This window comes from Neofelis nebulosa, chromosome 7 (genome assembly GCF_028018385.1).
Source record: "Neofelis nebulosa isolate mNeoNeb1 chromosome 7, mNeoNeb1.pri, whole genome shotgun sequence".
NCBI lineage: Eukaryota > Metazoa > Chordata > Mammalia > Carnivora > Felidae > Neofelis > Neofelis nebulosa.
Window position 1 is genome coordinate 73,077,067 of NC_080788.1, and position 13,849 is coordinate 73,090,915.

The 13,849-nt window shown below is 38.8% G+C and overlaps 1 protein-coding gene across 1 annotated transcript; it reads left to right on the forward strand.

The window, feature by feature from the left end:
* Positions 1 to 22: 22 nt before the first annotated feature.
* Positions 23 to 13,445, forward strand: TOX4 (TOX high mobility group box family member 4). The gene is made up of 9 exons (XM_058738450.1): positions 23 to 154; positions 366 to 434; positions 6,170 to 6,412; positions 7,252 to 7,512; positions 7,866 to 8,096; positions 9,623 to 9,703; positions 10,096 to 10,839; positions 11,820 to 11,983; positions 12,725 to 13,445. The coding sequence occupies exons 1-9, from the start codon at positions 149 to 151 to the stop codon at positions 12,783 to 12,785; spliced, it is 1,860 nt and encodes a 619-aa protein (XP_058594433.1). The 5' UTR covers positions 23 to 148; the 3' UTR covers positions 12,786 to 13,445.
* The last annotated feature ends 404 nt before the right edge of the window (positions 13,446 to 13,849 follow it).

Here is a 13,849-nt window from a genome sequence, read left to right on the forward strand (position 1 = left end):
TTCTCAGCGCGACTCGCAATAGCCCCACGGCGCTCCTTCCAATCAACGGAGAGCAACGCACGTCCTTGCGGAAGTGACGGCAGTCCGAGTCCGGTGGGGGCGGTGGGAGCGATGAGGGGACTGAGACGGTGGTAGCCGTTGTGTGAAGATGGAGGTAGGAACCTAGCATTAAGAAGGCTGGCGAGAGAGCGCGGCCGACGGGGTTGAAGCAGAGGCGGGAAGCCGGGTGGAGAGGCGGCTGGCGGGAGGGGAGAAGAGAGCGGGGTTTGGGGAGTGTTGTCAGAATGTCGGGGACAGAATCCGTCGCTCCAAGCTAACTCCTTACTCCCCCTAACTTATCCCCGCGGCTTTCTTTTGGTTTCCAGTTTCCCGGAGGAAATGACAATTACCTGACGATCACAGGGCCCTCGCACCCCTTCCTGTCAGGGGCCGAGGTGAGCACGAGCTGCCGACGCTGTGGGGGGAGGGCCTGAGGCAGCGGTGGGGTAGGGCGGCGGGGAGGAGTGCGTGGACGCGGGTGCCTCGGGGGCTGGGAACCAGGGACCGCGATTGGTCTTCAGAGAACAGTGGCAGCTGCTTCTAGAGCCTATGAAGACTAAGGGGAAGGCCCGGGAAGCTGCTGTCATCAGAAAAGCAGGACTTTGGAAAGAGTTAACCCATCTCAGAGTGATTTTGGATTGGAAGACAGGGTAGAATTGTTTCCTTTCATTGGGGAGAAATAAGAATTTTGGGGGATCGCAGCGGGAGGAAAATATATAAGATAAATCGGGGTGAGGGAGTTTACTTAACTGGTGCACATGTATTCATTCTTGAAACTATCTGTTGTAGGGTGTTTATTTCGCTTAAATTTCCTACTCAGGGATTTTTTTTTTTTAAGTAGTTATGTTTACCTACAAGTTTGTTTTGCTAGTGACAAGATGAAAGGAAATAATTGCCAGAAAACATGAAGGGGGTTGAGTACATGTGTTTGTTTGCCAGTGACTCAGAGTTCGGGCAGGTTACTACTCCTTTGTCACAAATTTCCTAGCTGTCGAATGGCTGTAATAATAGTTTATGATGTTGTGATGTAGAAATAATGGTTATGGTGAAGTGCTTTTTAGTATTTGTGAAAAAGTTTTGCTTAAAATACTGTCATAAGTTCCTATCACTTGTTTAGGCAGGGTGAAAGAGAAAGATTTGGAACAGACAAAAATAAATTTTCCAGTCTTTGAAAAACGGCAGTCTTGAGCTTTCCAGAATGTTTTTTGAGGATTTTAATATTTTTTCCCCAAAAGTGAAGTCAATCACTTCCATCAGTTTTTTCGATTGCTGTTGAATATGCTTATCCTGTAGTAAACTTCAATATTTTCATGGACGAGAACTAGATTGACAAGGCATAGTTGCTAGTTAAATTTCTTTATTTCTATTATTGCTTATTATTCTCTTAAGGAGGGGAAAGTTAATCAAATGAGCGACAAATTTAGAAAAAATTAAAAAACTGAAATCTCCTTGGTGCTTTCCAGTCTCATTGCCAGTTTCTTCTGAATGATACCCCCGTGGTTTAATTTCATTATTTGGAGTGTTGTAAACCTCACATTGGCCTCATCCTCATGAAAGTGCATCATTGCCAATTTCTTCTGAATCAGATTTAAATTTAGAGTGTGGTAAATTTCACACTGGCCTCCAGAAACTCCCCGGGTTTGAGTGTATCCTTTGTTTCTATGACTTTAAGAACTAAGAAAACAAAACTATTTTGCCAAGAAGCTCATAATTAAATTTCAGTATCTTCCTTTAGCTTAGGTCTCTGTCATTGTTAACAGTTGTTCTCGTTACTTATTCACCTTCCCTTCCCCTTTTAAATTTTTTTTGAACTACCCCAAATATAACTTAGGTGATACTTAAATCGTTTTTTGGAAAAAGTGATATTTATGGTTTGCTTGCCAGAAAAAGATAGATGCCCACAAAAATACTAACCATAAAAAAACCTGGAAAATTGGACCTCATTGAAACTAGGAACTTCTTTTCATCAAGACATCATTCAGACATGAACTAGACACACCACAGAGTGGGAGAAGATATTTTAATACACATATTTTAATACACATCATTTTCAGAATATATCAAATGCTTATGTAGAGTAAAAGGAAGAATCCAACCTAAAAATGGGTAAAAGACTGAACACACACTTCACAAAAGAGGGTATCCAAATTGCCATTAGGCATATGAAGGAGTGTCATCGTCATCACTCACCAGGGAAATGCCAGTTAAAATTATGAGTATGACTGTACACCCACTAGAATGGTTAAAATTAAGAAGACTGACAATTACAAGACTTTGCAAGTATGTAGATAACTCTTAATCATTACTGATGTAAGTATAAATTGGTTCAATCACTTTGGAAAACTAGCATTATCTATTAAAGATAAACATATACCTACCCTGTGACCCAGTTTAGTTCTACTCCTTGAGGTATACATGAGAGAAATGAGTGTATATATTAACCAAAAACATGTATGTTTACAGCAACTTTAGTCATAATAGCTAAGCACCGGAAACAACCCAAATGTCTATAAATGGATACCTTTGAAAAAAGGAATACTACACAGCAATAGAAAACGTCATCAACTACGAATAAATGAACCTTGGGTGATATGAAAAATATATTGTTGAGTAAAAAGCCTGACATAAAAGAGTAGACACTACATAAGTTTTTTAATGAATAAAGAATAGACAGTGTCATGCTATGTTTATAGAAATCAGAATAACTGTACCTGTTGTGGAAAGGAGAGAATATTGACTCAGAAGGAGCATAAAAAAATCTTTTAGGTAGAAATGTTCTGTATTTTTATCTGGGTGGCAGTTAATTGGATGTCTACATGTGTAAAAATTCTTTGAGCTATATACTTTAAATTTGTGTATTTAATGCAAATTATACCTCAATAAAATAAGAAATAGTAGTAAAAATTTCTAAAGAGTAAGTATCCAGAGAGGAAGGCTTAGCATTTGTTACAGCATTGCTTGAGATAGGAAAGTTATACTATCTGAAGAGAGTTTAATCTGTCTGTTTCCCTCATTCAGGTTGGCTCTTACATAATGATACTAGGCTTTGGGCACTTAGAGAAAAATAATATAAAGATACCTATTTTTAATTAGGAAAAGTACTTATAATATTAGAATCACTTAATTATTTCAGGCTGAATAGTTAAGATTTTTGCTACTATAGCACTTTTTAGAACAATTAATTATTTTAATGATACATAGTGCCAGTATATCTAAGAGTAAATAGGTGTTGGATTAAAATAAGTTTCTTTAAAATGAATAATCTACACAAACTACTTAAAGAAATAGTGGGTTGTGTGTCTTGGCATGGGAAAATATGAAAAGAGAGAGAGATCATTTTTTTTTTTTTTAATTTTTTGGTTCTCTAAATAGTTGAGGATCCTTGTTTATAAACTATAATTCCCAAACTGATTCTTACCTCAAAAAGACCCACAAATTTAACACAGAGGGAGAAAGCTGAATGAGAGGGTAGCTACATCATGTTCCTGTTTTCTCCTTTTGTGTCGAAATTATTTGTTTTTATTTTAATATTTGCTACAGTTGTATCTTTGTTTTATATGTGAGTTATGTAGTAGACCCACAACTAGATATCCATTATTGGTTTTTTCCCCATAATGTTAAAGGTCATTTGTGGTAGTAAAAGAGATTTAAAGTGAATCTCTTGTGTTTATTCTAGCATGTGGTTTACCCCTCTGTATTCTTGATCATTGCTATTATTTTACTTTTCTTATTTAGGGAAGAAACAAACATAAGCAAAACAAAGCCCCCCCCCCCCCCAAAAAAAAAAACCCATTAAAGCTATGGATACTGAATAGAAAAGCTGTTTCCACATTCCAGGGGGTGGTGCATAGAAAGAATGCCTTGTTAATTTAATACAGTGGAATCTCTGCATGTCTGGTTTTTTAGTGTTATCCATGAGAGCAGTCCAGATGGTTTATGAAGGGTAGTCCTTTGCAGAACACTGGTCTCTTGTTTGGGATATGAATTTTTATTCTTTTTAGTTCTTTTTAACAAATAGTATCATTTTCACATCTTGGCAGAGTTGCCTTTTTATTTGTTCTGGTAAGCAGAAAAAGATAGGCATCTTTTGCTTTGCTAAAGCAATCTGTATCTTATAAAAAACTGAAAACTACCATTATACAACTATTAATCTAGTATATGTTTCTGTGGATCCTTTTTCCGATCCCCATAACTTTGTTCACATGAAAATTTGGTAGAAATCTTTGTACTCTCTTCCTGAAAAATGTCACATGAACCTACGTAAACTAAAATTTCAGAAAGTGTAAGTTAAGAACTTTCACGCAGTAAGAAGAATTGTAAGCTGTGTACTGAAAAATGTTTAGTTTTTGGGGGTCGATTTTAAGTTTTTCCTTAAGAACTGCCGGCTCCTATGTTCCTTGTGCCACTCTCATGTTATATCCTAGACAACTACCAAATTTTTACCATGTTAAGTAAAATAGTAAGGATCTTAGAGAATGAAAATGTAGAAATGTAGCTATATACATATTTTTGTCTTTTAGGAAACTGTTTTCAGTTTACCAGTAAGATTCAGAAAGATTAGGCATTTCACAGACATACTTTTTTTCCCCCTAGTTTCTACTAGCTGGAAATAATTTTTTCTAACAACGTCTTCATTGAAATCAAAATGGTGTAGCACCTGGCTGGCTCAGTCAGAGGAGCAAGCAACTCTTGATCTCAGGGTTGGGAGCTCAAGCCCCACATGGGTGTAGAGATTACTTAAATAAACCTTAAAAAAATAAATAGTGATATTACTGGGACCCTTTGTGGGTCCATAAAAACCTTGAGGAACTCTTAAAGAATGCATTGTTTAATCATGAAAAAAATGTGGGTACCTATTGAATTTGATCAGAATCAGTTGATATTTACTATGCCATGTGTGGGCTGATAGAATTTAAAGTTTCTAAAATTCCATTTATCTATGATAACTGATTAGTAGGTCTCAAGTTAATCATAATTAGGATATTAATATTGTTAATAGCAATGGTTAATAGTTATTAAGCAATTATAAGGCAATGTGACAAAAGTTTTGTTACTAAATCCCATTAATTCTCATAATAACAATATAAGGAGATTACCATTACAACTCTGATTTTATAGATGAGGAAAACCCCTTCAAAATCATATAGTAAGTGGCAAAGCTGGAACTTGAACCTAGACCTTCTCTGACACCAAAGTCTCTTGCAATTATAATGCTCTTGCTGCAAATGTCACTAATTTAGTTTTTTAATGTCTAAAAGGAACCATGGCATTTAATATATTTTCATTCAGACATTAGCCTGTCGGCTCCCTGAATGGTGGATCCATTCAGTATAAAAAGAGTATATTACTATAGTTGAATTCAGATGAAGGGATTGGGTTTTATAGCCAGCTGGAGTACTCTTTTTCTTCCTGTCTTACAGAAAGGCTGTCAGAGCCAGATTAAGAATCTATTAGAGAACCAATTTGCCTTTTGGCTGTAGCTCTTGTGAAGGTTTTTCTCCTGAGTATTAGCTTTACCTTGGCATTGTTGGGTTTTCTAAAAATGCTGTACAAATGGGAATCTTAACTGGTTGTTAACATCATGATCTCTAAGATGGAACTCTTAAGTGTAGATATTTTAGAAGAGGATATCATTCCCATGACAGTACCTTTTAGGGTTTGCTTCAAAGGAACCTAAAACAACAGTCAAAAGTATAACTGGTTGACAATGAATTTCTGTGGTCTAATAGTTCAGGTGTATAATTGCAAAACAACTGCTGTCTATTAGAATCTTTTGAGAGTTTTTAGGCATCATAGGCAAAACAATTTATAAAGACTGGGTCCTTGGACTAGTGGTGCCAAGAGAGTCACTCATTAGAACCGTAAGCATGATAGGACAATTGATAAAAACAGATTAAAAAACTGAAAACTGTGATTTATACTGGCAGCCTTGTATATGTCATATGACCAAAGGTATGAGGAAGAGAGGTTTATTTGCAAAATTAAATAGGTCCAAAGAAACTGATAAAAAATAGGATCCAGGCTGAAAAGAGGTACACTGAGAAACTCCAGTACCCAGCCATGTTCTTCACTTAGCAGTATGCAGTTCCTCCTCTTCCCACTAATTTTTTTTCCCTTTTTCCCCCTACAGACATTCCATACACCAAGCTTGGGAGATGAGGAATTTGAAATCCCACCTATCTCCTTGGATTCTGATCCCTCACTGGCTGTCTCAGATGTGGTTGGCCACTTTGATGACCTGGCAGACCCTTCCTCCTCTCAGGATGGCAGCTTTTCAGCCCAATATGGGGTCCAGACATTGGACATGCCTGTGGGCATGACCCATGGCTTGATGGAGCAGGGCGGGGGGCTCCTGAGTGGGGGCTTGACCATGGTAAGGGGCAAGACATTATCAAGCTTACCCAGGCTCATGGGCATGATGTTGAGGGAGTTAAAAGTGACTCTCTCTTCCCTACTACACTTGGGTATTACTTGGTTCTCATTCTGTGGTTAAAGGCTCACCAACAAAGACTTAATTTCCCTTGAACGGAATTTATCATTTGAATCAATTTTACTTGAAAACTAGTTTTAAATTATAAAACGTCCTGTGTTCACCCTAATATGAAAAGGATTGTGGCTTTGGGGGGAAAAGGTTTTTTTCCTTCTATTGTTGCCTTCATAGCCCAGGATTAAAATGTGAGTGTGGTAGCTAGCATGTTGAGAGATTTATTCCAAAACAGTCTGAACCAAATGTATTAATTGTGGATTAGTATGTGTTAAAAATCAGTGTATTGGGCTTCCAGCACATTTCATCAGTAGCACATCTTCACACTATATTTGATGCCATACATCTCTAACATTGGCCTTATTTACTCTTGATTGCCTGTGTATTGCAACTTTAAAAGCCACTATTGTAGGAGAGTACAGGGAGGAAGTTTTTCTTTACCCTATGTGTCATCACCACCTCCAGATACTGAATAACTTATTTGTTCTTTAAACTATCCAAAATTAAGACTTCTCTGATTAGTTTTTATTTTGGAACAGGCTTTTGAATACAAAGAAGTGACTTTAATAATTTCTGTACTTTATTATATGTAGACAAATTATTTGTTTAGTGTTTAAACGATGATACAGTTTGGGTAAGCAAGAGTATAAACTGTCCTGAATTCAGTGGGGGGAAAGAGTGGTGTTTTTTTATATTTAGTGTTTAATTAGTCCTTCTGCTTCTCTCAGGACTTGGACCATTCTATAGGAACTCAGTATAGTGCCAACCCACCTGTTACAATTGATGTACCAATGACAGACATGACATCTGGCTTGATGGGGCATAGCCAGTTGACCACCATTGATCAGTCAGAACTGAGTTCTCAACTTGGTTTGAGCTTAGGGGGTGGCACCATCCTGCCACCTGCCCAGTCACCTGAGGATCGTCTTTCAACCACCCCTTCACCTACTAGTTCACTTCATGAGGATGGTGTTGAGGATTTCCGGAGGGTGAGGCATTCCCTGCCAAAATCAAATCTGCCATGATATTCTGGGATAAAACTCTTGGCATACAGAGCCTACTCAGTATTATTTGCTCCTGCCCTGCCATCTCCTCTGCTCTTTTCTGGGTATGGGGTCCTGCCTCTCAATCTACAGTTTATAATGCTTTTCCCAATCCCCATTCTAACTGGTCCTCACATACTTTACTAATGTCTTAATCCTATTGCCTCTTTTTAGCATTTCTGAAAATTACATCCATGTGTCTAGTTAGTTCCCCCGTATAAAAGTCCTTTTCTTACAGTTCTCCAGACATGATCCTTCCTTCTTCCCCCTTGTAATTCTCTTTTTTTTTTTCCCTACAGCAAATTCCCAGCCAGAAGGCAGTTGTGGTGGAAGCAGGGAAAAAGCAGAAGGCCCCAAAGAAGAGAAAAAAGAAAGATCCTAATGAACCCCAGAAACCAGTTTCAGCATATGCTTTATTCTTTCGTGACACACAGGCTGCCATCAAGGGACAGAATCCCAATGCCACTTTTGGGGAGGTTTCAAAAATTGTGGCCTCCATGTGGGACAGTCTGGGAGAGGAACAAAAACAGGTGAGCAAAACATGGAGGATAGTGGATAGTGAATGCTTTAGAAGTTTCTTCTAAACTTTTTATCTTTAAAATTTTTTAATTGTGTTTATTTTTGAGAGAGGGACAGCATGAGCAGAGGAGGAGCAGAGAGAGAGGAAGATACAGAATCTGAAGCAGGGTCCAGGCTCTGAGCTGTCAGCACAAAGCCTGACATGGGGCTCGAACTCACGAACTGTGAGATCATGACTCGAGCTGAGAGCTGAAGTCAGACACTTAACCAACTGAGCCACCCAGGTTCCCCTTTCTAAACTTTTTTAAATGCTCTTATTTCATATCAGCTCTTTGTTTATAGCATTCATAGATCATACTTTGTCTTAGAAGTTGCAGCCATCCGCTGAATCCAAAATACCCATCTAAAAATTAATAATTTTTGTAAAAACACCAAATCTAATTTTACTAAAGCCCATTTTTTTTTTTCTGTCAAATTAGTCCATTCCTCGGTAACCTGCAGCTCTAAAATCTACTACCCTAAGTTTGAATTTAGGGTTTAGTTTACATTTTTCACATTGGTTTAGTATAAACTTGAAAACTATAGTTAATCTCTAAATTTGATATGGATTTTAAAAATAAATGAAAATTATACTACATAAGACACAATTAAAATTGAAGATGGCTATAATTATCATTACCCTACATTCCCCAGGTCTTATGTCAAAGTGAGTCTGCTACTTAATTGAAACAAAAAGCTAAAATGTATTATAACTTATAACAGTTATCTATTGCTGCTCAACAAACCACAAATTTAATAGCTTTAAATAGTGGCAGTTTATTATTTGTTGTGATTCTGTAAATTGGTTATATGGTTTTCCTGATGTTCTTGCCTGGGCTCATTCTTGTGATTGTAGCCAAATGACAGCTAGTGTGGCTGGCCAAGGTGACCTTGCTCCTGTATCTGACAATTTGGTGCTACCTGTTAGCTTAGACAACCTGATTCACATAGCTTCTCATCCTTCAAAAGGCTAGGCTGGCTTGTTTATAGTATGGCTGACTTAGGAGCAAAGTCTGTCTCTCTCACTTAGGCCACATTCTCATGGTCAAAGCAATTCATAGGGCTATCCCAGATTCAAAGGAGGGGAAAGTAGGTTTCAGCCCTTGATGGAAGAAGTATGCAAGATGGGAGGAATTCTTGTGGCCATGATTGCAAATAATTTGCCACTTTCCTTAAGGAGAATGTACTTGTTAGGCTAAGCATACTCCTGATCTTACATAATTTTTGGATCAGGATTTTATTATAAAACTGGGCATGGTTTGGTGTTGCTTTAGAAGTATAGTTGCTCTGGAAAGATTTGCTGATTGGCTGACCTTCAGGTGCATGGTCACTAGAAAGTTTGCCGTGGAGGTTGTTTTGATTACTAGCTTCCAGAAGTGTATTCACTAAAAAGAGTTGTAAATATTTAAATGAGTTGTCACTCATTGATAAATAATATAGAATTATAGGTCTTTTCTAGGAGTATGGGGAGTCTTTAAACAGCCTCTCTTTCCTGTAGGTATATAAAAGGAAAACTGAAGCTGCCAAGAAAGAGTATCTGAAGGCTCTGGCTGCATATAAAGACAATCAAGAGTGTCAGGTAAGAGGGTTATTTAAACCAATAAAACGATTTTTGGAGCTATTTATTAGCAGTTATAAGAAGTAAATACCACCAAAAACCTGTGTGACTTGTTACTACTATGCAGTATTAAAAGCTCAAAAGTATAGAGCAGGTTCCCTGTTGTTTCCATTATAAACCTTGCCAAAATCTGAGTTTCTCCCCCTTATTTACTATTACTCCCCACAGTTGCTCTTTTTTCTTTTTCTTTCTTCTTTTTTTTTTTCTCTTCTTTTTCTTTCTCTTTCTTTCTTTCTTTCTTATCACTCTGTGATGTGTCTTTTAGTGGGAGATGATTAGAGTGAATATGTTCTAGGGAACAAAGTAAATCTCCAAATGACTTTTTTTTTCTTTTCTGGGGGGGGGTCTTTTAGGCCACTGTGGAGACAGTAGAATTGGATCCAGTACCACCATCACAGACTCCTTCTCCACCTCCTATGGCTACTGTTGACCCAGCATCTCCAGCACCAGCCTCAACAGAGCCCCCTGCCCTATCCCCTTCCATTGTTGTTAACTCCACTCTTTCCTCCTATGTAGCAAATCAGGCATCTTCTGGGGCTGGGGGTCAGCCCAATATCACCAAGTTGATTATTACCAAACAGATGTTGCCCTCTTCTATTACTATGTCTCAAGGAGGGATGGTTACTGTTATCCCAGCCACAGTGGTGACCTCCCGGGGGATCCAACTAGGCCAGACCAGTACAGCCACTATCCAGCCCAGTCAACAAGCCCAGATTGTCACTCGGTCAGTGTTGCAGGCAGCGGCAGCAGCTGCAGCTTCTATGCAACTGCCTCCACCCCGACTACAACCCCCTCCATTGCAACAGATGCCTCAGCCCCCCACTCAGCAGCAAGTGACCATTCTGCAACAGCCTCCCCCACTTCAGGCCATGCAACAGCCTCCACCTCAGAAAGTTCGAATCAATTTACAGCAGCAGCCACCTCCTCTGCAGATCAAGATTGTGCCTCCACCCACTTTGAAAATGCAGACTACCTTAGTCCCACCAGCTGTGGAAAGTAGTCCTGAGCGACCTATGAACAACAGCCCTGAGGCCCATACAGTGGAGGAAACCTCCCCTGAGACAATCTGTGAGATGATCACGGATGTAGTTCCCGAGGTAAGCCTCTGTTTTTAAGTCTTTCTCTAGACCAGTATAAAAGTTTAATTTTTTGGTTGATCCAATAAAGGTGGAGGTTGCTGCTAGCATTTAATGCCTGGCAACCAGGAGTACAGACATCCTGTAGCAGTTCCCTGCGACTGTGACTTGTCCTACCCACAACAATCTGTAGTGTTGTTGTGAGAAATATTTAGGAGGGTCTGCTGTCCCAGACCACTCCTTAACTAAGTTGAAGTCATACTGCCATTCTACTAGAAGGAACACAGCCTAAGCATAGAGTTAGCAGGTGTCTATCCAAGGATCCTAAACTTTGGAGATAAAAGTTCTTCCATATATCTTGCCTTTCGCCTGCTTAGCTTGATGTTTTAAGTGGGAGGATAGACAGGGGATATAGCTAGAAAAAAATTGGTTCATATCATGGAGTCTTTCCAAAGAGACACAGACAGGTGCCACTTACCCTAGTTTTAACTTGTACATCACCAGTAGTCACTTTAAATAAAATGTGAGTCTGTTTTGAGACTCTAGCTCCACAATTAATGAAGCAATCATTTTAAAGAAAAATCCGCCCCCCCCATCAGCAGAAACTGTGAATCTCCCTTTTTTCTAATGGCACCACATTTTGTCTTCTCTTAGTCCTCCCAATCTTAGTTGAGGTAACCCAGACACTATGCCCATTGTACTTTTGACATTTTCAAAGGAATATTATTCAAGTGTGGAACAAAGTCAGTGACAGATGAAATTAAAGAGTACTAGCATGTGGCCAGCATTCCATTAATGGGAAGAATCTTCATGTCAGTCTGCTTGACAAAGTTCTAAAGCTGCATAAAGAAAGGGAGACCAGGAACTCCTCTATTAGAATTCTGCCTCCATATGTGAAGGACTGTAATACCTACTGCTCCACTGGGTTCCAGAATGCATTTGACTAGCTGGTTAGGTAAGTAGTAATCTAATTCATTTTTGGTGCTCTCTTCCTCTCACAGGTGGAGTCTCCGTCTCAAATGGATGTTGAATTGGTGAGTGGGTCTCCTGTGACACTCTCACCCCAGCCTCGCTGTGTGAGGTCCGGTTGTGAGAATCCTCCTGTTGTGAGTAAGGACTGGGACAATGAGTACTGCAGCAATGAATGTGTGGTGAAGCATTGCAGGTGAGCTTATAGTTCCCCTTTGTAGAATTCGGATATGACTAAGTTAACTGTGTTAGACATGGTAACCCCGAGCATGGGATCAGGATCACCTGATCTTAAGTAGACTAGACTGCTATACTGATGTCTGATTGTAGAGGCTACTGGAAAAGTTCCCCTGCTTAAGGAGCTTACTTACATTTGCCATGTAGACAAAGATGATATAATTAACAGTTTTCGCTTTTTGCTTATATCACATTGTTACAGATGTTCTTTAACATTTAGTTACATATGCCCTTTTAAAAATGACGCCACAATAAGCTGTTAGTGACTGTGAATATTAGCTTAGTATCTCCTTAGATCAAATCTGACCTCTCAGGGAATTAGAATTTGAGGAGGAATGATAAGTGGTAAGTAGCACAATAAAGTGCTAAGTGTGGCAGGAGTGGGAGCAGGGGAGAGGTTCTGAAGATTTTGCCTGTCTCCCTAGTTTTCCTGGGATTTACCTATACCCATGAAACAAAGCATTGGTATTTCCTGAGTCAAATCCTGTTCAGTAAATTAGGATTGCCTGAACCTATCTTTTAGGCCCACTGCCCTTATATTCCTATTGGGTGATACCATCTCTTCTTAATGCTATAGGAAATTATCCAGGAAGTTATTTATGACAGAGTTCAAAATGACTGTATCTTTAAATATACGTATATATATATCTATATCTCTAGGCTGTAATTCTGAGTTTATGTGTCTCTTTTTCTCTCTTAGGGATGTCTTCTTGGCCTGGGTAGCCTCTAGAAATTCAAACACAGTGGTATTTGTCAAATAGTCCTCCCTGTTCTCCAAGCCAGTGAAGACTTACCTGCTGGGAACATGTTTAAGAGCCTCTTTTTAAAACACAAGCTGGGCTTCTGGTAGTGCCTGATCTCAACCCATGATGTCATTCGTGCTTCTCCCCTTTCCTGTCTCTTCAGCCGGGGCCATACTATGGAGCAAGGCCATTGAGTTTGCTGTAATCTGGAATTGCTTTTTACTTTCAAGTACAAGCACACATAGCAGTGATAACAGCAAAGGGTGAAGGGTATATGAACAAGCAGAACATAGGGAGGGCTGGTGGGGGCGTGGGGGGAGGATTGTTTGAGGAAACTTGGTGTAATTGTCATAGGACTTGCCTAAACAATTATTAAAATGATGGGAGCACACTCAGCTTTGAGCCTAGGAGAATCCATTTTAAAGGGGATAAAAAATTGCATTAGAAGTTACCTCTTAAACAGGAATATTGCTGTCACATCTATTATATATATTACTTTGAGAAAACTTCTCAACAGAACAGGCACATTGGGCTGTGGGGAAAATACCATCGTGTAGGAGTTTCTTATTTATTTCTCTTTACAAATATTATTTCTGTAGTCCATGATCCTCCTCACAGTTTGAGTGTAAAAGGCAGAACTCTATATCCTTAATATAAGAGGTTTTACTAAAGTCTAAAGTTGTGTTCACTTGTGTTTGATAAAATATCTTTTAAAAGATAAGTTAGAGATGTTTTCACTTACATAATACATAGGCTAATTATCTGTACACCCTAGGTTTTCAGTTAAATCTAATCTAAGATGTGCTTGTCTCATTTTCCTTGGAAATAAGCTAAAAAAAAAAAAAAAAAGGACGAGCAAAGCCATAGTCATAACAGAATAAACAAATGTTTAGAGCATGAAGGCCCTAATAATGATAACCTTAAGTAAAATCAAATCTTACCTTGAGAAATGCTGTCCCAGAGAACCCCCTTCTTGATTACGATGTTCATGTAGTACTAACTGCTAATCACTTTGATCCTATGCAGTATAATCAACATTTTAATGTTTTCTATCCATACATTGATTTAGTTTGAACCCTTAC